Source organism: Penicillium canescens (assembly GCF_028828765.1).
Source record: "Penicillium canescens strain IBT 15451 chromosome Unknown utg000012l_segment0_segment0, whole genome shotgun sequence".
In the NCBI taxonomy this organism is placed as follows: Eukaryota; Fungi; Ascomycota; class Eurotiomycetes; order Eurotiales; family Aspergillaceae; genus Penicillium; species Penicillium canescens.
Window position 1 is genome coordinate 304,007 of NW_026703974.1, and position 22,911 is coordinate 326,917.

The 22,911-nt window shown below is 47.2% G+C and overlaps 4 protein-coding genes across 4 annotated transcripts; 2 read left to right on the top strand and 2 right to left on the bottom strand.

Annotated features, from left to right (window-relative positions):
• Window positions 1-13,118: 13,118 nt before the first annotated feature.
• N7446_014052 (uncharacterized protein) lies at window positions 13,119-14,189 on the bottom strand (the record flags this gene model as incomplete). Its single annotated transcript, XM_058522791.1, has 1 exon — window positions 13,119-14,189. The coding sequence occupies one exon, from the start codon at window positions 14,187-14,189 to the stop codon at window positions 13,119-13,121; it is 1,071 nt and encodes a 356-aa protein (XP_058364884.1).
• Window positions 14,190-17,165: 2,976 nt separating this feature from the next.
• Window positions 17,166-17,712, top strand: N7446_014053 (uncharacterized protein; the record flags this gene model as incomplete). The annotated part of the gene is made up of 2 exons (XM_058522792.1): window positions 17,166-17,337; window positions 17,393-17,712. 2 exons carry the CDS (start codon window positions 17,166-17,168, stop codon window positions 17,710-17,712), a joined length of 492 nt encoding a protein of 163 aa, XP_058364885.1.
• A 1,111-nt stretch (window positions 17,713-18,823) lies between these two features.
• N7446_014054 (uncharacterized protein) lies at window positions 18,824-19,346 on the bottom strand (the record flags this gene model as incomplete). Its single annotated transcript, XM_058522793.1, has 2 exons — window positions 18,824-19,008; window positions 19,061-19,346. The coding sequence occupies 2 exons, from the start codon at window positions 19,344-19,346 to the stop codon at window positions 18,824-18,826; spliced, it is 471 nt and encodes a 156-aa protein (XP_058364886.1).
• Window positions 19,347-20,738: 1,392 nt separating this feature from the next.
• Window positions 20,739-21,353, top strand: N7446_014055 (uncharacterized protein; the record flags this gene model as incomplete). The annotated part of the gene is made up of 1 exon (XM_058522794.1): window positions 20,739-21,353. One exon carries the CDS (start codon window positions 20,739-20,741, stop codon window positions 21,351-21,353), a length of 615 nt encoding a protein of 204 aa, XP_058364887.1.
• Between the last annotated feature and the right edge of the window lie 1,558 nt (window positions 21,354-22,911).

The window sequence follows — 22,911 nt, forward strand, 5'->3', positions numbered from 1 at the left end:
AGATGCGGTTTGGTGCCTGCACTATGCCTGAAGGGGCTAAGAGGCCACCACCTCCTGTTTGGGTTTCGCGTACTCCGATGGGGTTTGGCGGCCCTCTCTTTCCCCAAACGGGAATCTGCTGGCCCTACCTGAGCCACCCATGGGGTATTTCAACCTGCTTCATGATATTCATTCTTTCTTCAATCAATCAACTTTTGCATTCAAGATTGGTTCTGCTTCATCCTCGCCCTTATTCGCCTGATAGGATTACTAGCCCACTGTCTCAGCTTGCTCCGACACTTGCTTTTGTTAAATGTGGCGCAGACTTCGCCCAGTATGGTTACACCCACAATGACGGAGCCCACCACAGTAATGCACCCTACTATAGAATGCGCGAGTTTTAGCAAATTCGGAGTTTCCAATTCTATGCAATTGACTTTAAAAAATCCGTCTACGTTGGTATTTCTTCAATAATAGTAGCTCGACGGTTTTATCTTGCGCCCAGATCGCCTGGATTTTCGACGCAACGTTGTGGCGTCAGCTCTCGGTGATCGAAACCATTAACCAAGCTTACTGTTTCAAAGCGCATTTGACCCTCCAAATATTCACTTTAGGACACACTACCGAGACTTTTATCTTGATACCGGCCCGGCGCGATGGCGACTAATTGGGATCCGGTGGGGTTTTTCTGGGCCGTTCCGACCCGCATCTTCGTGGGGCCGGTATATCGGATTCTCCCCGCTAGCCGGTAAATTCTGGCAAAGCTCGTCTCCTTGCTTGCTACTATACAGTGCCGGCCGTTATTGCCTTCTATATTGGAAACATAGAGGCACATAAACTTCAAACCCTAATCACATGACACGCTAAACCTTATATAAATACTTCCGTATTTATTGGTGACCTCACGCAGTCAAGAGGAGCAAGAAGAGTGTAGTTTGGCCATAACGGGTCACCTGTCGCTGCGGTCGTAGACCGTAGCGTCAGATAGGGCCCGTTCGCGCTCCCCTTTAGGGAGGCAATATGTCTGTATTGTAGTGGATTCTATATACAGAGGGAAGGCGGGAGGGACAAAATCAAGACTTGACTGCGTGAGAGATGACGAGCTATCCGCAGAGGCAAGCAACTGACTCTCGTGAGTAGGGCTGTTGACGATATTGCCGATATACCGATATTGACGATACGATATCGACAGACGATACGATATCAGCAGCTTTTGAATTTGTCGATGCCGATTGCCGGTACGATATCGGCAAGCTTCAAATTTGACGATATCACCACTCACGATATCGTCATATCGTATCGGCATCGGCACATTTTCCCCTTAGAATCGTCTAGAGAGCGAACGGGCTTTCGTCGAACAGCAGTTTTATTTAACACTTTATGAATGCAGAACCGGATTATCGCGATGGCATAATTTAACCAAATCTCTTGACCGCTACCACTTATACCCATCGCGAATCAACATCAGCATTCTTAAGGTATCCCCTTTCAAAGAATATCTCCGGATGCCTAGCACGTCCCTCGCTGTACTAAATACTCTCTCAACAGCAACTTCAGAAGCAGGAATCGCTAGATAGTCCCTGGCTGCTGCTGCCATCCGCGGATACTCGCCCTTGTGCATCTTCCACCAATTACAGAGCCAGTTCTGGCCGGTTGTATCTGCGACGCTGATCGGAGGGGTGTCGAAGTACTTATCAATATCTGAGAGCGGTGGATCTCGCGCCTGCAACTTCTTCAGCATTCTAGACTCCACATCACTATGCTGCAGGGAAGACGATTTTGATGCAGCGGCATCATGCTCCGGGTTACTAGCCGCGTATACTTGATGTATATTGGTGCGGATCGTTTCCAGAACCATTGTCCCTGCATTGCCATCTTGCAGTTCCCGTAAGACCATTTCACCTTTGACTCGGGGATCCAAGACGAGGGCAGTGTAGTAGGTATCGCAGTCATCCATAATGGAATAGTACTTTTCGTATTTCTTCATCCCTTCTTTCACTGCAGCTATGATATCTCGATTCAGTTTTGCGAATTCACCATTGCCTTCCGTCACGTCATCAAGCAGTTCGTGTAGCTCATAGTAAATCGGGACTGCGAGGCTGATTTGTGGATTGCGTTTCGAAATGAACAAAGTAAGCTCATTGAATTTGTGGAGTACTGTGTGAATCTGTTCCAGCCGTGACCAATCTTGGAGAGTGAACGGCGGGAGTTCCTCCTGAAGGTTTAGGAACTTGTTGACTTGTTGCCTTGACTTCAAACCATCATCGACCATGCGAAATGTCGAGTTCCATCGTGTCGTAACATCGTACGCAACGAATTTGTCTGGAAGATTGTTGAGTCTGCAAATCTCCTTCCATTTCTGTCGGCGCTGAGGACTTCGGTTAATCCAAAGAGCGAGGACCCGTAATCTCCCTATTACTGAGTGATCGGTGATCGAGTTACCAGTCTGTAAACAGTCACAGGCAACTTGCGCTTGTTCCATCGTCCCCGACCACACGTTACGGAGGATATCTTTCACAATCAGATTGAGGACATGAGCCAGGCAGCGGATGTAGCTGTCAAGACCTCGATAGAGTGGTGCTGGCATGGCGTCTTCCCCCTAGGTCGGTCGGAAAGAGAGAAGTATAACTCCGATGCCATCGCCTCATTGTTACTAGCGTTGTCGCCTGTAATGGAAATGAGCTTGTCCTCGAGACTCAACTCAGTAAGCATATTTTCCACTGCAATTGCCAGATTTTTCTCCACTATGAATGCCCTGGAGTTCGGTGAACTCGAGTAATCTCTCGCGGTACTCAAATTCGTCAGTCAGCCAATGACCTATTATCCCTAAAATAGGAAGATGATTCTGGCTTGTCCAGATATCCAGTGATAAGGCAATGGTTTTGCAAGTCAAAGTCAGCTCATTCTTCAGGTTGGTGCGCTGTATGGCGAACTCTTGCATGATTCGATCCCGCAAGGTGTGGCGAGAAGTGAATGGAGGCTCAATCCCAGGAATGTCTTGGAACATTTGCTGAAACTCTGGAGACTCGACAGTGGTGAAGGCTTTCATATCAGTCACGATCCAGCGAATGGCATTCCTTTCCAAGACCTCTTGGTGGGTGAGACTCTGTTTACCACCCATAAAACTCCGAATGTCCGGTCCCTTCTTCGCTGGCTGTATACTGGAGGTCGGGCAGTAAATGCCATGCTTTGCCAAGTGGGTTTTCATGTTGCTGGTTGTGTTTTGCCTTTGAGAATCTGACGTATGCCAGTCACAGCGTGTTCCCGTTTTTTCATCTACATGCATACAACGAATCTCTCGGTCGACCAGCCGCCTCTTGTTGGTCCTCTTGATAACCCATGGACAATCAATGGCTGTAGTCTCGAAGTACCCCCAGATCCACTCTGTAGCCGGCGCTGGCCGTTTACACCATCGAGACGATACGTGGCTTGTGATTGAAGTACCAGCATCTGTTGAGCTCTCTTGGGATACTAGCACTTGCGACACAGACTCGGAAGGTAGGAGTTCGCAATCTGGTATGTTGGCGAGGATCACCGCGTCTTTTTGACAGGTTGGGAGCGTATGTGTGAGATTGCTCGGTGGCTCGCTTGATTCGCTTGATTGGTCGGTTTGATCCTCGGGCAAAGACTCTCCATCGCTCTCGTCATTCAGAACTCGGTAGTTGAGGCGTTTCTGCCGGGTACGCATTTTGTGTTGGATACACCGGGCCACTGGTGCAGTGTGAATGAATACAAATTGCTGATCACAGCTCCCTTTTGATACGGACCCAGTAGCTCAGTAGAACCAGGGTTGAAGAGTCATATGTGGAGTTGATTAGTTTCTGGAAGAGCTTCACTGCCAACGAAGAAGAGGTAGGGGCACGCGTCCCAGTCTCTCAGACGCGTCGCGTCTAAATAGAGTTGAACCATAAAATGGGATTGAACCCTTATGACCTCTGGATATTCTGCCATATAGCATAACGGAAGAAGGAAGGCGTAGCCATAAAATAGAACAGGTAATATGATAGTATGTTGGCAGGAAAAAGCCAATGACGTAAATATATATATACGTATGCGCAGAGGAATGGAAGCAACTTAGAAAGGATTAGACATGTACCCTGCAATAGCAGAGTTGGTTGATAGGACGGGAGAGCAACATAAAATATATAAATATCAAGCCACATAGTACGGCAACAACACAACGTACGACTACACAACGGAATCGGATTGCCCTAATTAACGAGTATCTAAGCTTACATTCTCTTTGTAGTAAAGTTTTCTATATCTAGGAGCAGGAGCTATTCTCTTATTGTCCAATTACCGGTGACGATATATCGCCGACGATAATATCATTTGCCGATATCGTATCGACAGTTTCTGAAACTGTCGATGTCGATTGCCGATACGATATCGGCAGACTTCGAAGTTGACGGTGCCGATTGACGATATGGGAAAACAGTGCCGATATCGTATCGTTAACAGCTCTAGTATGTTGCGTGATCAAAATTGCTTTGCAGGGCCAAAAAGGAAAAAAAAAAGCAATTGAAGTTTCTATGATGTGGGAGACATGGCAAGAGACTACGTTGCCTCTGTGAGACGGTGACCAGCGCTCCCTTCACCGCCCGACCGTTCACCACATCAACATCAAACACCAACATCAAACATCAACATCAAACATCAACATCAAACATCAACATCAAACATCAACATCAAACATCAACATCAAACATCAACATCAAACATCAACATCGAACATCAACATCAAACATCAACATCGAACATCAACATCGAACATCAACATCAAACATCAACATCAAACATCAACATCAACATCAACATCAACACATCAACACATCAACACATCAACACATCAACACATCAACACATCAACACATCAACACATCAACACATCAACACATCAACACATCAACACATCAACACATCAACACATCAACACATCAACACATCAACACATCAACACATCAACACATCAACACATCAACACATCAAAACACCAACACTTCAACACTCTCACCAATTCTCACCAACATGTTTGCTCTACGCCTGAATGAAGGGTGTCAATTTCACTACGCGAAAGGACTATCGGATCGCAAACCATCAGTGCAGAACATTTGGGAACCTCCCCTTTGATAAAAATGACACTTTCGTTGTTATATAATGTTGGCCATTGAATTTGGGACGATCTATCTAGGGCTCATTCTATCTATCCAATGATGATCCTTCGGAAAAAGAAACAGACTATGAGGAGGTTGGGCAGGTCTTTGCTTCTTCGAATACTGTTGAATATCGAATACTGGTCTCTAACACCACGAAGAGGTGCCTGCACATTGCTAGAGGGCTTGTTAACGCAGCAATCCCCTGCAAAGCACGTTTGTTGACGCAGAGCTCGTCCTGCGAAGCACATTTTTACACTCGCGGGGCTCAGGGCAGCGAGGGAGCACATTTTGACACTCGCGGGGCTCAGGGCAACGAGGGAGCACACTCTTACACTCGCGGGGCTCAGGGCAGCGAGGGAGCACAGTCTTACATCGCTGGGCTCGTGGCAGCGACAGCCGTGGTCACGGAAGCTCTCAAGCCCGCAGGCAAGAGAGGGACACTATGATGCATCAAAGTATGAGGACCAAAGTGTGAGGATGGAAGTCCTGAGAATTTTGGGCTGGGAATCCGCCCCCTTTTATAATTTTTCGGTCAAGTCTCTACCAAGGAACCAGTGCGCCGAGGGTAGCGAGAATCACTGTCCTTTGGTTGGCGTTGAAGCAATTTGAACGACGTTGAAACGGTAACTTTGTGGCCTACCGACTCAAGTTTCGACCTGGGACCATTTCTCTCAAATCTTGCGTTGAGTATGGTGAACCGCTTTCATCAACTGTTGAAAGAAAGCAACGCCGCAAAAATGTGATTCCTACATATTGTTGAGTTTGCAATTAAATCGCTCAACGCGGTGGCACCCTACATCTGCCCGTTTAGCCACGGTCGCCGTCTCTTTCATGAGGGTTGATGTGCTTCAACAGATGCCAAAATAATAGGTTGGAAAATTTCTGGTTGACAGAAACGCTGGACTGTACCTGCGGTTGGCCGAAGGATCCTTTGGTCTCGCTCGAATCAATCCTGTTCATCCTTGGCCCCGCGCTGCTGAATGTTGTTTCTTCCCTGCTACTCGCAGCCAGCTAATGTTGCTTTTACTAGAATCTCTACTCCCTTACCGCACAGATATTGACATACTCTCAAGCTCAGGATGAGGATTGTCCTTCTTTGGAGGGCATAAACAAAGTCCAGAGCTTATTGGAAAGTTTTCATAGGAAACCGAGCCTAGGACAACCATGTGAAATGTGCAACCAGGCCCACGAGCTAGGTTCGCGTGATCGCCACCCCCTCGCAAGATTGCAACGCTACTATCACATTGATGAGACTGGATACAAACAGCACCCGACGGACCAATCAAACACAATGCGCGAATTTAGACAGACGCAGGTACGGTTCTGCGATGCAGATCCCAGCGGCGACCCACGGGACACTAGATCAAGGAGGTTCTATTTATGGCCCGGAGAAGAAGTGAAGGATTTGCAAAGATCCAGACCGATCCACAAGCCCAAACTTGACGGCCGTCAGTCTGATGGAAAAGGACTTTGTTGCGTGGAGGGTACGGCCGAGGTACGGTCCAGGCAGGTGAGGTATTTGGAATATCGCGCGGAATTCTGGCAACAGAATGGTAGGCTAAATCCCGATCCGTGGTTATGTTTTCCTGGTTCCTGTCACAGGAGAATAATTCTCCTGTCAAGTGGCAAGTTGCTCCTTGTCTATCAGGTCTGTCGAATGTTCTAGAAGCTCTGTCTTCTGTCCTGCATAAAGCTTTCCTGTAGAGATTGTACTCTCTGAATCCGACACAACCCCCTCAATCGTCAGTCCCATATCCCTAGCGGATAGCTTGTGGAAACTATCCGATCATGGACAGATCTCATGAGCTTATGTAAAAATATCTCCGGTTTTTGCACTAAAACCGAGGAACCGATTGGCTGCCGGAAATGGGTTGAGGTTGTGGCCGGCGGCCCCTAAACTTTATCTCAATTACCCTCCACATCTTGATTACGACTGTAGCGAGAGAGAATCTTTCTAGTACACTGCTGGTCTGTTCCAATACCCCATACATGAACAGGTCGAAACTCTTGTGATTCTGCCCCAATTCTATGGGCTTCTCTTTTGGGCTGTAGGGCTTAATCACGAGCAACCTAGAAAGCAAGTGAGGCAGTAGCCCGGGCCTGAATCCTGCATGACCACCGCATTCTCTCACCGAGCAGGCGATTCCATGGGTCGTCCAGACTAAGTGGTGGAAATGATTTGCGGTTCCGCTGATGATCGTCAGCTGCGCTCGTGATTCCACGGTCTCTGTCTAACTAATTTCCTCCTGACTTGGGTGTAGTTCAAAACAAATCGTACGCTTCACACCAAAGATTACCCTGCTTTCGACCATCGATCCTATCAAATCCAAGCAGACGTATTACCTTGAGCCAACAAGAATGCCGTATTTCCATTTTCCCAGAGCCCCTTTGCTACCATGTCCTGTCTCCCTACGGGAACACTCATAGTATCGTAAATAATCCTTATTCGCTGTCCGCAGTACTTACCGGGCCACATAACACTCCGATGAAATCCTCCTGGTTTTGCATGACAAGGATGAAAATGTGTAGGCGGGCCTGTTCCAAGGGCACCACCATCGTGCTCGAGTCCTTTGACTTTGGGATATCCTCTATATTATTGTCATTCCAAAGAAGGGTGATTGCTACTACCTCTACGAAATAAATGGAACGATATACAACTACGCTTATATTCCTCATGCTCAGGCTTCATTGCTGATCACCGCCTTTATTATAGTAACATTTACTTGGACTAGTGTATAGGGGTAGTTGGCCACTGTTCCTGTGGCATCGCAATGTAGTGCTCCAGCCGATGAAATGCTGCTAAAGTGCACGCTCTGTTCGCCGGTATCTTAGCTTCCTAGCAGCACAGACACGATACACATAGTCCCACCTCCAGGATGACGACCGTGTTCTTTTAGGCCGGCACGGAAGCGGTGCTGGCATCAAGCGGTCTGTGACAAAGGGTCAGCATGTAATATGAGGTGATTAAGTGTTCGTACCTGAAATTGGGTACGTTTGAGTAGGCTTTTTGCTGTCATCAGGCCGGTTAGGTTCGGCCGCTAGAATTGTTTGGAACCATTTGTCGATGTTCCTTTGGGCAGGGGTCTTGGCTGAAACACTCGACTGTGAAGCGCTACCGACAACGGAGCGTCGTACGGGCACGGCTCGCTTTGGTTTGCCTGGATTTTGGGAAGCTTTGGCGCCAGTGCGACTTTGCTTCCGCAGAATATGGTACTTTTTCCCTCGTAAAGATTCAACGCTTCGATGCACCTGGTATTCTTCATAATATGCGTCGGAGAGAGCTTTCCACGACAGCTCCGGATGGGCATCCAACCATGGAAGAAGGTTTTTCTCCTCCCATTCTGGCCAGCCGCAAGCGTTACGTGGGGACATGGTTATGCTTGGGTAGTTGGCAGAAGTGGTCAGAAGAGGTGAAGAAAACTGCAGAAAGTAAACTTGAAGATGTAGGGTTGTTGAGTTTAAAAGATTGAAGTGTGGCAGATAAAATCGACTTCTGTGCGTTTATGAGATTTGACCCAAAGAAGCCCTCATTTTTTGATGCAATGTGTTTCGTTGACAATCAATAACCCTCAATCGTTGATGCAATGTATGTCGTTGAGAATCAACAACGTTGAACGCGGCCACAAGAGTCCGTTCTTGTTGACAATTTCCCGTTGTTTCACCAATTGGTAAATTCTATTGTCTCATCCGCCTCTTAGTGAGTCATTGTTAAAAAACGTGCAGATTCAGCAATAGACATCTACGGGTAGAAAGTAGGAATGAAAAATGCGTGCACTTACGGTCCTCTCCTCAATTGTGAGCGAGCAAACAGTCAATCCGGATCCCGCGATGCAACATGCTATAAAACCCGAGCGCCTCCTCCTATCACAGAAAACCAGAAGTAGGACCACTCCTCACCCCAGCGTAACTCAGACCCAAGTATGGGCGGAATTCGCAAAGTCTCGCACACTCCTCGACGACACAACTTTCGAAGCCGATTGCAACGTGCATTGTCCTTGTCGTCTTCTGAGTCTGAGGATACTGGTAGTCCATCCAGATCCGCTACAGGCGATACCACAGAGGAGGATTCATCCTTTCAGGAGGAACATGACTCTGTCGACCAGGACAATAGCACCTCGGCCGATGAGAGTGAGCAAGGAGCTGTACGACAGCGGAAGACTGTGTTTGGACACCAAAGGGACTTGGAACCACGCGGGCAGACTCAGCTTTCCGGAGATGGCAATTCGGTTGCTCTGGAATGCCTGACGGAGTAAGTACAATCCTATCAAGCACATAATCATGATTGGCCTGCTAACAACATCCAGGCTAGATAACCGGATGCGGTCAGTTGTGGTCCATCTTGAGTGACAATGTAAAGCGCTAACAGTCTCCGCAGGTCTATTGAGCGTAGGGGTCGGCACGAATACATATTCGTAACATTTTGAGATATTCGCATTCGCATTCGTAGATCACAGACTGTTGAGTATCGCAGTGGTCAAAGCTTATGGCAGGACTAGCGATGGACATTTAAATAGACGGGATTCCCACTTTTGATAGTAACCTCAACAAGAACACTACAACTACCTATCTCAACACGTGCCGACCCCTACCCAGAGACTGCGTGGAATTAAGTATTTTACCACTAAGGGCTGGCTGATTCAGCGACTACCCACTCCTAGAGCTGTTAGCGATACGATATCGGCACCGTTTTCCCATATCGTCGATCAGCACCGTCAACTTCGAAGTCTGCCGATATCGACAGTTTAAGAAACCGTCGATACGATATCGGCAAATGATATTATCGTCGGCGATATATCGTCACCGGTAATTGGACAATAAGAGAATAGCTCCTGCTCCTAGATATAGAAAACTTTACTACAAAGAGAATGTAAGCTTAGATACTCGTTAACTAGGACAATCCGCTTCCGCTGTGTAGTCCTACGTTGTGTTGTTTCCGTACTATGTGGCTGGATATTTACATATTTTACGTTGCTCTCCCGTCCTATCAACTAACTCTGCTATTGCAAAGTGCATCTCTAATCCTTTCTAAGTTGCTTCCATTCCTCTGCGCATACGTATATATATTTTTACTTCATTGGCTTTTTCCTGCCAACATACTATAATATTACCTGTTCTATTCTATGACTACGCCTTCCTTCTTCCGTTATGCTATATGTGTTGAAATTTAGAATGTCTATGATGGAGGATGAATTCAGCATGCAAAACAGTCTATTCCAGAGAGGTGTTTAAGTCTAATCTTCCATAGTATGGAAAATCTGCTATATATAAGGAGAAAACTCTGGTCGCACTAGTACTGAACTGGGTGGTGTCAATGTTGACCTAAAGAGATGTGAGGCATCTGAATTGATGCATCAGAATGATGCCTTGAATGTAAGGCATCATACGATGGATCTTGCATCAATTTCAACACCATCTATTCATGCAGAAATCTCAATAATTTAACATTTAAGACGTAGATATCTCCATTGCTACACATAGTAAATTTTTTATACTGCACCGGTTGGTTAGAAATGTTACCTAGATTATTACAGGCTTAATGTCTTGTCCAAAAGAATCACCGTTATTGAGATCCGGACTTGTAATTTATCACATTTTGCATTGTGTTTTGGAGTATCTCACTCTTCCGTGTCTCACCCTCCCACGTCTCACTCCCTCGTCTGGATGGGTACGATATTTTGGAGGGCAAAATGCACCTCCAATCCACCACACTAACCGAAGACTAACGTCCGCTAGTTATAACCTAAGCCGATGGAAACCACGTCGGTCAGTGTGGGCTCTTCTGCTTTTGAAATTGAAGAGGCTAATAGGCACGCCAGTCCCCATGTTCGTCATGCCGATATAGAACTTTGACGGTACTCCGGAACAATTGACTAGGGTTATACAATTTTCGTCAGCAGAAGCACTGAGGTGCGTTGGGGTTGCGTAGTAAGAGATTTGTGTGGCGAAATTGGAGATCTGAAATGCATAGAGGGATGTCCAAATAGTAGTCAGGGGGCAGTCCACCTTACGATTACCTTTGGGTATGTTACAGCTGCAAAACAAGCTAGTTATTAAGCTACACTGTATATAGAATAAAGGTGGGTAGAGGTAGACGGCGGTCGGAAAATGACAATTTGGTGTAGACGGGACGAATTAGGCGGCGCTAAAGCGATACAAAGAGGTTGAAGGTGATGGAGTATCCATGATATTTATCAAAAGTGATGTAGACTTCAGGAAATTATATATTGTAGGCTTCGATACCGCTACTTGAGAGTCAGACCAGAAAGTTCACCACTAAGTGAGTCTCGGAATGTCTTCTTCATCAGGTCCATTTCCCTAATACGCAGACACCTGGGAGGTTTCGTTATTAAATATACTAAATTTTATTGTCCAAGATCAACCGCATATAAATCCTATCAAGTCCTCTGCTGGAAGCTGTCGAACGGCATTCGAAATGAAAGCAGCAACAAAATGTGAGTGTTTTCAGTTGAGGAAGTCACCCTGGATCCTCCCCCGATACCCCGAACATATAAACGGTTATAGAAGAGACCATTGGAGCATCAAATACTGTAGTACGTTTATAGTCCTTCCTCTACTCTGTGCTTTCAGCACGCTTATATCAGCGGCACAAGTCTGCTCACAATATGAAATTATGGACTCTCAGGGTAGTGGCGATGGCCCCCAAACGTGCATTTGCAATTCAGAATGTCGGGTGCCCACTGCGACCTTGACTCGAAAGGCTATCTGTTGGGAAGTTTCGGTTCTGTCAGATGGGATATCCACCAACGCCCCCTGTTACTACGGAGGCCCAGTTGGCAGTTCATGCGATCACTCGGGCCCTCTTAGCATCAACGACTTCGAGCGATATGTGCCAGCTGCATCGAATACCTGCGATATTCCAAGCGGCGTGGTGTGTGCCAGCTCCTGAGCTGTAAAATGCTTTTGGTACTAGGTCACTAAAGCACGAGCTTGACGAGCGGCGAAACCATCGACGATACTTGCTGGCCTATGTACTACTAAGCAGTTTGAATTAAGCGGGTAAGATAGTTACAGTTTAGAAGTATTTCACTACGCGCCAGAAAATCAAACACTCGAACAAGTTTTGGTTGAGATAATTACATTTAAAATTGATAGGCTAGGTGGGGTGCGACGCTCGCTTGTGTGCGCCGCTCGCATGTGAAATACGTTACGCAGTGCGCTTAGCTAATATGTGAAGTGAACATGCACAGTCATTATGGCTTATGCATGTGCTCAGCTACTTGCGCACTGAGCGGCCCAAGGCTTGCCGTATGGCCTTAGGCACCCTCAGACACCTAGCATGTCGGAATCCTGACATGAACCTAAGACTAACGTATTCCACAAGCGAGTGGATCACACAGGCGAGTGGATCACCGCAAAACACATAGTAAATGCGATAAATTACAGTTTTATATCTTAACAGCAACGTTTTTATTTTATCTCGTTGCTTACCGATAGCTATTGATAAGACTTATTAGCACTATGTTTCAATTTTAAAGGAATCAAAAAGCCATACTATCATCATGTCGAAAATTACTGAAAATTACACCGCTATGAGCTAAAAATATATATATCTCAATCACGACGTCATAAGAATTCTCCAAAACCGCTAAAGAGGCTAGATATCACCTAAAAAGCATTGTGCTGAAAAGAAGACCCCCAGTAGACCATGGTTGTGGAGATATAAAGCTGTAATTTATCGCATTTACTATGTGTTTTGCGGTGATCCACTTGCCTGTGTGATCCACTCGCTTGTGGAATACGTTAGTATTTCTTGACACCTTTAGTCATATAATTCATCCGGGAAGATAACATCGAATCGCATTAAAAATGAACCCTAAGGTGTAAAATCCGGGCCGGCCCTCCCGTATTCGCATATCATAACCGTTAATAGGTATCAAGTCTCAGCATATATCGGTAAACATCTTCCTGTAGGCACGTAAAAATATCCAACTGTCAACCAGAGATCCCACCTAAAATTCTAACCTACACCGTAACCCTCCGCTCCTTCAAATACTCATAATCATCCATCGCATCCCTAGTAGCCTTCTCAAGCACAGCAGCAACCTCATCCCCAAACTCAACCTTCCACTTCGCAACCTCAACATCAACATCAACACCAGCAGGCGCTTTATCCTTAACAATACCAGTGGACGCCTCAAGCGTAGAAAGCATAATAGCAGCAGCACTCCTCTGCCTCTCAATTTCCGCTGCATCTCCCTCACTCGCGCCCGCCGACCAAGTCTCAGACTTCTTCTCAATAACCCCATTCCCACCCCACTCAAACTGCATAGACCCAGTATCAAGCCCAGCAAGCTCACAGAAACGCACCATAACAGCAGGGTTATGGATCACATCATTGGCATCAATAACCAACGGCTGACTTGGCACATCCGGCTGCTCCATCGCCCAGTCGAACAGCTGGCGTGTCCACGACATACTCATGTTTGCCATTCCCATACCCTTTATACCATCTTCGTCGATATAACCAGCCTGCGATATCTTCTGCATGGCCCGATACAAGGATGGCCATGCCAGTGCTGGGTGACGGATGATGAAAGCCAGCTTCCACGTGCGTAAATACGGATCTGGAAGGATGGTATCGTTGTGCGCGGAGAAGGTCGGGGCGCCGTAGCTGTCCGGCGTGGTGACGTGGAAAGTCTTCATATCGTCTGCTTTATTGGAGCCGTCACGCATGCTGGTGAAGACGCCAGGGTTTGTGAACCAGAAGGCGTGTTCTTTGGCGAACATGATTTTGTTCTCGGCGCGGGCGCGTGCTGAGTAGGCTTCCAAGTTGTCGAGGCTGACTTGGAAGGCGTTTTGGACTTCGGTTTTATCGTTGTCAGTCCATTGTGAGAGCGGTTTGTTTAGGCGGCTTTCTTTGCCGGCCGCCACGAAGGCATCGAAGAAGAAGTAGCCGCCCTTTGGGCTAGTTAAGACGTTTGGTTGGTTTGGGATGTTGAGGATCTTCAGCAACAGGTTGGAGGCTGTGCGGGGTACACTGATGAGAAGGAGGCGATTGGGCTGGTCATTTTGTTCGGGCCTGGTGATAGCCATTGTGTATGGTTTTGTTGTTGCTTGTACACACTTTGAATGGTCGGATTTAAGCTTAAGTTGATGCGGTGCAATGAGAAGACGAGAGATGACTACGTTCTGGAGACGGATGGCGTGATCTCTCTTAAATAGATTGAACTTCAGTGCAGATCATCTCTACATGTGGTCAATTTTCTAGTCTGTCTCGTCGCAGACCGCTCCACCGACGTCGTGTGGAGCAAGACTGCCACGTTGAGTAGTAAAAATCTCATCCGGAGGGGGGTACATCCGCTTTTTCCGTACTGTAAGGAATCATGCACAAATGGACCTTCGGCCACAAAACAGTCCGATCGGCCTTTGTCCCCGTTTGTCACCGAGGGTGGAGCCGTCAATGTCCGTTCGTTTGAAGTCCGCAATTGGTCACGCCGTCACATTGAGTGATGGTCAGTGGGGTTTACTTTTCAGACAAGTTATGTTCCGAACTGCGTCGGACGTTCAAGAGTCCGAGCCGTCGTATGACCTACAGTGTCATTAATACCAATATCTCTCGGAAGAGGTACATGGTCATAGTCGAGTTTTGCCTGATCTAAAAAGACCTTGAATGTGGGACGTGTGTTTGGTTAAACTGGAAGATTCGCCCGCGTCAATCTTAAACTTTGTCGGGTCCACTGTGGAATATATCCAAATGAATCCATTGGAGTACTTGAAGGAAGCCGCACTCCGCACTCCCGTTCCATCTCAAAACCAGCGTGTTGAATAAGGGCCCGAAGATTGTGACTGGAAGGCCAACACAGACATACGTTGCCTCATCAGGGCTCTCTGGACGCACGACCTTGAGTACCGATTTAGCCTCTTCAATTGATCTTGAATCAAGAACGACCGAGTCGGATACCCAGAATTCGGTTGACCAGCGGTTGGAAGAAAGTGGCGGAGGTTAAAGAGGGTTCCGCTGAGACGTTTGTTTGCTTCTCTTTCTTCGCACCGAGAAGGATAAACTTCAAGTTTGCCGAATGCGCTATCTCCAGAATTCCAATCTGATAGTCATGCGGTTCCAGATTCGTGAGCTGTGCTTGAGGGAAGACATGAGTGAAGCCATTCTCGATGGATACGAATTTGCCTTGGCTATCAGCTTTGTTTGGTGGATGACCTTGTTGAATCAGTGGAAGAGAGTGTGTTGAAATTTAGAATGTCTAATGATGGAGGATGAATGAAGCATGCAAAACAGTCTATTCCAGAGAGGTGTTTAAGTCTGGTCTCTTTCTCAACGAGAAAGAGACCCTATTTAAATGGAAGGATTTCCCCTGAACTATACTCCTTTTGAGGAAGGATTCAAGCTGACTGATTCATGCCTGATATATCTGGTATACACCATCTAACGTGGTCTGCAAGCGAGTGGGCCATCTCAAAACACCATAGTAAATGCGATATACTACAATGTTATATCTCAACAACCACGTCTTTGTTCTATTTCATTGCTGGTACTTGGGCTCCGTTTTCCACTAGAATTTTCGTTGCGTTGTAAGAGCCATACTCAGCAGCCCAGGAGAGAGGGGTACGTTTGTTTTGATCGTGGTCGTCTATTGGGGCGTCTATATCCAGAAGTTGTAAGAGAAGCTCAGTACAGTCCCCCATAGCGGCGTAATGGATGAGAGACCTCTTGAAAGGGCCCCTTGAGTTGCATATGCCATGGGATTGGACCGACTTGTGAGTTGCTTCGAGGAAAGCCATAATGTTCTTGTCCAGCTTATTCATCTGGATACTTTTGAGGCGTTTAAATTCTCCATCCATGGTTGTGGTGGATTGAGAGGACATGGTTTTTAGACACTTCGAAAAGCCAAAGGTCAGGGTTGCGAGAAAGAAACTTTCAGAGCCCATGGCCAAGCTGGGGGATCATAGGCTATATAGTAATGGTGGGAGAGGATGTCCCATATCTCCCAAAGTAAAAAATATGAATATGCTTTCTGCTATCCATGTGCTTTTTGGCGGGTTATATTTCATTTTAGTGATGCAGGATGCTACTTGGAAGCACAGGAGTAAGGTTCAAGGGCATTCTGTTTTATCAGTACATGTTTCATGGCCTCGGCAAATTGCGGCTGCCGGCCACAACATACAGTATGCAGCGAACTGTTGGGTTGAAGAGACGAAAAGGCTAACAAATAGCCAGAGGCAACTCACCCGCACCGTGTTGTAGTGCCTCAGAAACATGAATTAAATCGTTCAACACAGTATGTTGTAGGGACTGTTATAGGGACAAAGGCTAGCGCGGCCTACTTCCGGAACAAGACCGCCGGCCACACGCGACCTGATACGCCTCGTAATTGGATACATGGGTCCTCGGTTATGAATAGCATAGCTCTATCAGAATGGACAAAAACCAAGGTCGAAATCTATGGTTGTGCATTTCGTGCCCCGCGTTATCGTAGACGCGGCACATCACTTCGATAATGGCCTGCTACGCCACAAGTGTCCAAGTGCATATCCAGTCCTCACTTCTTCAGCCACGACGACACGCCATAAAGCTGTAACAAGCCATTTTCCTTCGGCCGGGTTGTGAGGTGTGATCTGGTGAGATGTTGAAAGGAAGTACCTCAGAACTCCGGAGCTCATCTGTTCTGAAAAGGTTGCCCGCATGTTCTAGCCCTAGATACGTCAAGGGTTATTGGGCAAGCATCAAGTTGTCTTAGCTGGCCTAAACTGATCTAACCGATTCCTGACCGCATAGTGAGCCTCAATATCCGACCATACTTGCCAAAGTGTTAATCTCCCATGCACCTCAACTTTGGTCAGCCGACTGACATTTTTAATTCAATATGTGCCCCCTACAGACGATCTGAAGGCTCTCAGAAATCTCGGTAATTCTATAAAAGCCTCTGTCATCCTTCCTCGTTTTGCTCGACTACACACAACGCCAAATCAATCGGTTAAGAAATACAGGACACAAGACGCAACACACAATATTTTCGAATTTTAAGTTCCTGTAATTCGTCTAAGACAAGGAAAATGCGTTTCTCCATCGTTATGATTCTCGCCAGTGCCTATGCAAGCGTATCTCTCGGCGGCACCCTTGAGATCATTGATATTGATGGTCAATGCGCGATATGGTCCTATGACAACCACGGCTGCACGGGACCTTCAGCATTCTTTGGCCAGCTTGAGGGAGAAAAATGCTCAAGTAAGTGGACTTCTGGCATAAGAGTCAGCAAAAAGAGTTACTAACAAACTCGCAGCGGTGAACGAAGTCGGAGACCGCACCCATCGCTATCCTGTGCACGGGGTAGAGGCTTGTGGCACGGAAGACAATTCGTCAGCTGCATGGATTCAGGTGAAGGATACGGGGGTGGTCACCTTCTCCAATCACCAAGGAGAAACGTCGTCATGTACATTAGACAACGGACTCAAGCATGGCAGCCGATGTATTGCTCCTGACACGATATCCTCCACCAAGGCGTCCTCCGCTTTGACGACACCGAAGTCTTCGTCATCAGTGTCGGAGTCATCCTTGGCTACCTTCCAGACCGCACCTTCTTCTGATTGTTCCGCGGATTGAGGAAATATGAAGAACAAGTGCAACTCTCGGGATGTACCAAACATACCCTTCACTATTTTGCAGGTGCATGGAATTTTTGGCTTTCTATTAGTTATGTTTTTCAATGTCTGGTTTCATTTCCTTTTTGAACATTATACGTATTGAGGGCAAATTAGATGGAGACGTGGACAGCAATGCATTGAGTTAGACTGGATGGGTGTCCTGATAGATTTATGCTGATTCATAGGTTGTGATTTGATTCTGCATTTTGTCCTTTAGGTTCAGTTGGGAGAGGAGTAATAGCTTGTGCTGTAGCTATACTTTGCTTTCCAATTTGGGCGCTTCTCTTGAAGACTTCCATCGATATGATAGTATTCGAGACCTTGTCCCAATCCGACGAAAAGCAAATAAGGGACTTCCCATTTTCGGAAATTTGGGCCATGGTGATTGAATATGCCCTTTGATGTTGCAGGTTAGTTTGTGCGTTATATTGTCGTCCCAGGGATTGAACATACATATAATATGACGCTTCTTGAGTTTTCCGACGGTCTTCGAGCTCGACGACAAACAGCTCGCCAATCACGGGAGCACGGGTAATGCAAATACCAATGACAGGCTCAAGAGGTATCTTGTTACCTTGAGAATCTGCCAGAATCAGTTCCGAATTCGCATGGTTTGCTTGGAGCGATTGCCTGCTTGTCCTAGCGCATTGTTTAGTCTTTCAATTTCCTTTCTTATCACTTGGACCGAGGAATCACATACAACAGATCGCCCTGTTGGGAGTAAGAAGCTATGTCGATGGAGAAACCGTGCCTGAGATTTGCAAGTTGGGGTTGGGTTGTATGCAACTCCCTGCAGTGGTATTCGACCTCTAGCACCCGCACGTAAAGTGGGTTTACGAGTGCAGCCTTGCTACTAACATCGACGGGCGTGGCGTAAGTTCTTGCTCCGGTATTTTTCCGGAAGCCAACATATCCCGGACGACCGCTACGGAACGTGCTATGACTCGTGGATTGCTGATTCCGCAGTGCAAATATTTTTATCGGCAGGGACTCTCGCAGGGCGGTCTTTGGGCCGATGGCTCGGTTTTGGGGCCCTAACAAGGAGTCATCAGCAAGCTGGTAACGATTTCTCAGTTCTGGACCGTACTCAAGATCTCTTGAGAGTTGTTAGATTGAGGGTCCCCAATTGTGAATAACCGGTCGACTATTGTGAAACAATTTGTTGTATAAAGCTCCCCGCTAACTTTGTCGAGTACTCTCGCAAGGTCCTGGTGGTCGTAGTTTCTCATAACGCATGCTAGGACTTCGGATTTCTCTGGACATACATTAGTATTAGTGTTAAAAAGAGTGCACGACGTAAGACTGACCGGATTCTTGCATACCTGAGGCGTCTTTGAAGCCCCGTTCAACGCTAGTGGGCCACCACCTAGGTTCCTCTTCCAGTCTCGATTTCACAGCAGCCAAAACCTCGTCATTAATAAAATTCCAATCAACGGCGCTTGGCCACCAATGTGGTTTGTTTTCCAATCTCAGTTTCGCAGTCGCCAGAAAGTGGTTGTAGAGCACTTCTCTATCGTTAGGGCAGAGTGCTTGGAACTCTCCATAATATTGGTCGGCGTAAGTTGGAACCGAAAAGTCGACCTTTGCGTCCATTGTGTTATTCATGGATGGGTAAAGTTTGAACGTCCAAATAGTAGGAGGGCAAGGGATTGTTTTAAACACAAGAGCAACAGATCAATCGTAGGGAAAAGTCACTGCCCTGACCTAGCTGCCGAGCTAGCTTGGAGGGCATGAAAGCTGGACCATTCCTATTTGGAGAGCCGCTAGGGGCCTGAATCCCTGTTTGGGTTTCGCAGGCATAAGCAACCCATAATCAAATTGAAGGCTTCCGACTGCAATGCGGTGAATCCAATTTTTCTTGGTTTGGTTTATCGCACTTGGCTGCTAGTAATGGAGCCGTTTACCGGATTGAGAATTTTCCCCCTGCATCCTTCAACTCCTTCCTTACGAAGACTCCGGGTCCACGTATCATGGAGCCGATAATTCCATGAATTCTGATCTCAAATGCCTACTGTCAAGGCTGACTACGTTGTTTGAATCGCACCCACATGGCGCCTTGTTCACATTTCTCGTAATTATATTGAAGACTAACGCCTGGCGGGGCCCCTCACAAAAAGCGTGGCAGCTCCTAGGATCAGTTCGGCCGATTCCAACATAAATTACATTAACTGTGTCGTAAATGGAACAGGAGTGGCAGCTTCAGAACTAGATTGCAAGCAGGTCTCGCCAACCCATGGGTGTTGGAAGCCTTGGAAGGGCGGCGCCATCCTGGCCGATAGGCTGTAGCCCTCCTGAGCCAGGAAGTGTCGGTGTTCTGTGTGTACGTCTAGCCCGAAACCTCGAAATTGTCTTAACCAATACACGTCCGGCAATTGTTTCCTAGTCCCACCGCCAAGGCCTTAGCGCGACTCACTCGCGTCACATCCAATGGAATAGCTCTTACGGGGCCAAAGAACAACATCAAGCGTGTATTGGTCAAGGCAACTACAAGATTGCGGGCTAGACGCCGTAATATAAGTAGCACGTACGCTCCTTTGTATATCCTAGCAAAATTTCCTGCATATCATCTATCAACTGAAGGAACTGATGTTCATATCGGCTTGGCGCATGCAAACATCCCTCAAAAGCTACACCGCATGCTCTCTGCAAGCCGGCCACAATTGCCCCACCGCATCCAGACATGAAGCCAAAGGCATGGGTATACATATTTCCAATACCCCAAAGATATCGTAACGTCATCGGGTCTATCTTTGAGTTGGTTATGACGGAGAGCGAGTATTACGAGCTAGCCGACCCCCTTGTTGAGTGGACTCACCGCCACGGAAATCTCTTTAATAGCGCACCTGCTCGGAGTCACAGAACAATTCCTCTACGCCAGCAGATATCTGAATCCGCTCAGGGAGCAGGACCCTTTCATGGTCTACTTTGAGCCACTGATCAAGAAGGGACTGCAAGTCAATTCTTGGTAGCGATATTCTGGATTTAATGGAGAGAATCCAACGTCCGGCGACGTACTGGGGCAGTCGAATTGCGGAGCTAGAGACCAATGGCGGACTCATACATACGCCTGAAATTTGGATCGTGGCAATACGGCCCAACCAGCCCACGTACGAAGCGCCAACAGAGCTCGCGGCATCTGAAGAGCCATTTGACGCCTTAGTCCAGCCTGTGGAGAGCAAATACATGTACAGAGACCCCGATACGAGCATGCCGGTGATGTGGTTAAAGGGTACGGGCGTATACTTGAGACATCGACATCCTCAAATGGAGACTCAACGGTCGAAATACATGTGTACCGTGGAATCTTCCTCTTTTGCGATCGATTGGGATGATCTTTACCAAGACATACGGCCCGGCTCTACCCTACCCTACATCGACGCTTCAGGAGAACCCCACACGATCAAATTTTCAGAGCATGATACGGCCATGGAATTCAAGTCGGATACCCATAATGAAGATCGCTCGGTTGTTTTGTGGAAGAGAATGTACGGTCCGGAGGCGAACGCGGTATTCAATGGCAGGGTGCTAGACAGAAATGGGAGGAATATTTTGGGAGAGGTTGAGTTTGCTTTCAAGTTCCCTTTTCAGAGTAACATATAACTGGGGATGACATTGTAAGTTACAATCGAAAGTCAGGCATCGAATCCACTAAAGCCGAACTGCTTAAGTCAGTTCCTATGAATATGGTATTCAAGGTTTGAGAGTATCGTCATCATCAAAAAAGAGTGGTTATCATCCTCTCAAGGCAGAAGGTGGCACTGAGGAGCCTAATTGTGGAAAGAGTAGGATGGGAAGCATGTATTTATGAATTTCTTCACCCACGACGTCACGTCCGGGTCAAATGTTCTTCCACGAGGTGCACTAATATGGTATATGCAGCGACCAATCCAACCCCAGAATACCTGATGCAAGTTTTTAAAAAGGCAGAAGACCCTTGGAGCTCAGGGTGATTCCAGGGGCTGGGTTACTCCCAAGACATCGGACACATTTTCCGGGGCTGTCGAACAACGACTTACTCTGTGTAAACATCGATCAAACTTGGTCTTCGTAAAGACTTCAAAACGGTGACTCTGGAAATACCATAGCCCCAGCAAATCGTACGTAGCTTGTAAGACTATCCACCATCACTATCACGAAACCGGTTACATTCCTGTTGACGGCCCTATCAGTGCCAGGAACACACATCTTGGTCCTAGGAGTTCTCTTGCTCCCGGGGGGCCCTAGAAACGTTTTTGGGAGCAAAGAAGCAGCTTCTAGGAGCCACGTAACCCCCAGGAAACGCGATGCAGCTTCTGGGGTCTGGTATCCCCACCTCGGGGAATCAAAGCAGCGTTCCTGTTGACGATTTGTTTAATTTCTGGAGCGATGATTTGGGCTTCTAGGAGTGATCGAATGACGAAGATTTCGACGCAGTCTGGTGAATGTGTCTTGTGAGGGCTTTCCGCGACCTCAAAAGGCAAGCTATTGACTCTAGGACCCTAAGTTAGTGTCCCAGAGGCGTCGTAGCTTCCAGATCTGGTGGCAGGGATATTCATGAAGCATACAGAATGAACGGAGATATGATCTGTGGGACCCACATGGTGCCTCCGTTGCTTCCTCGCGCTACGTCTTGTATCTAGAATCGGAATTAGCTTTCCTGGATATTGATTATTTATCAGGAACACGCTGTCGTCATCAACGGATGCGTGAGACCCTCACACAGCTGCTGAATGAATAATGAACGGCTTTGGGGAACACATCGCCTGGATCTGGGAGCTGTTGCACTTCTGGGGCCTTGCTGCTGGGTCCTAGCGTCATCTCTGTCTGTCTCTGTAGAGCCGTCACAAGATCCCTTCACTGCGCTCGAGTCTGAGTCATTGACTATTCAGAGAAGGCCAATTCATAATACCAGAAACTACGCTTAAGTTTCGATGAGCTAATGAAGCTATCAACAAGAATGCGGCTTTGGTTCTCTGAGACGAGAAAAGAAGGCCTCAGAAAAGTTACGTCAGGTTTCCTGCGGACTATTTGGCTCCTAGAAGTGGCTTCTGTGCTCCCAGGAGCTGTACCAGAGCCTTCAGGTTGCGGAAAAAGCCTAGAAGCTGCCTCGGGTTTCCAGGTGGCTATAACTCCTAATGGCGGCTTACGTGCTCCCAGAAGCCATAACAAAGCCACTGGG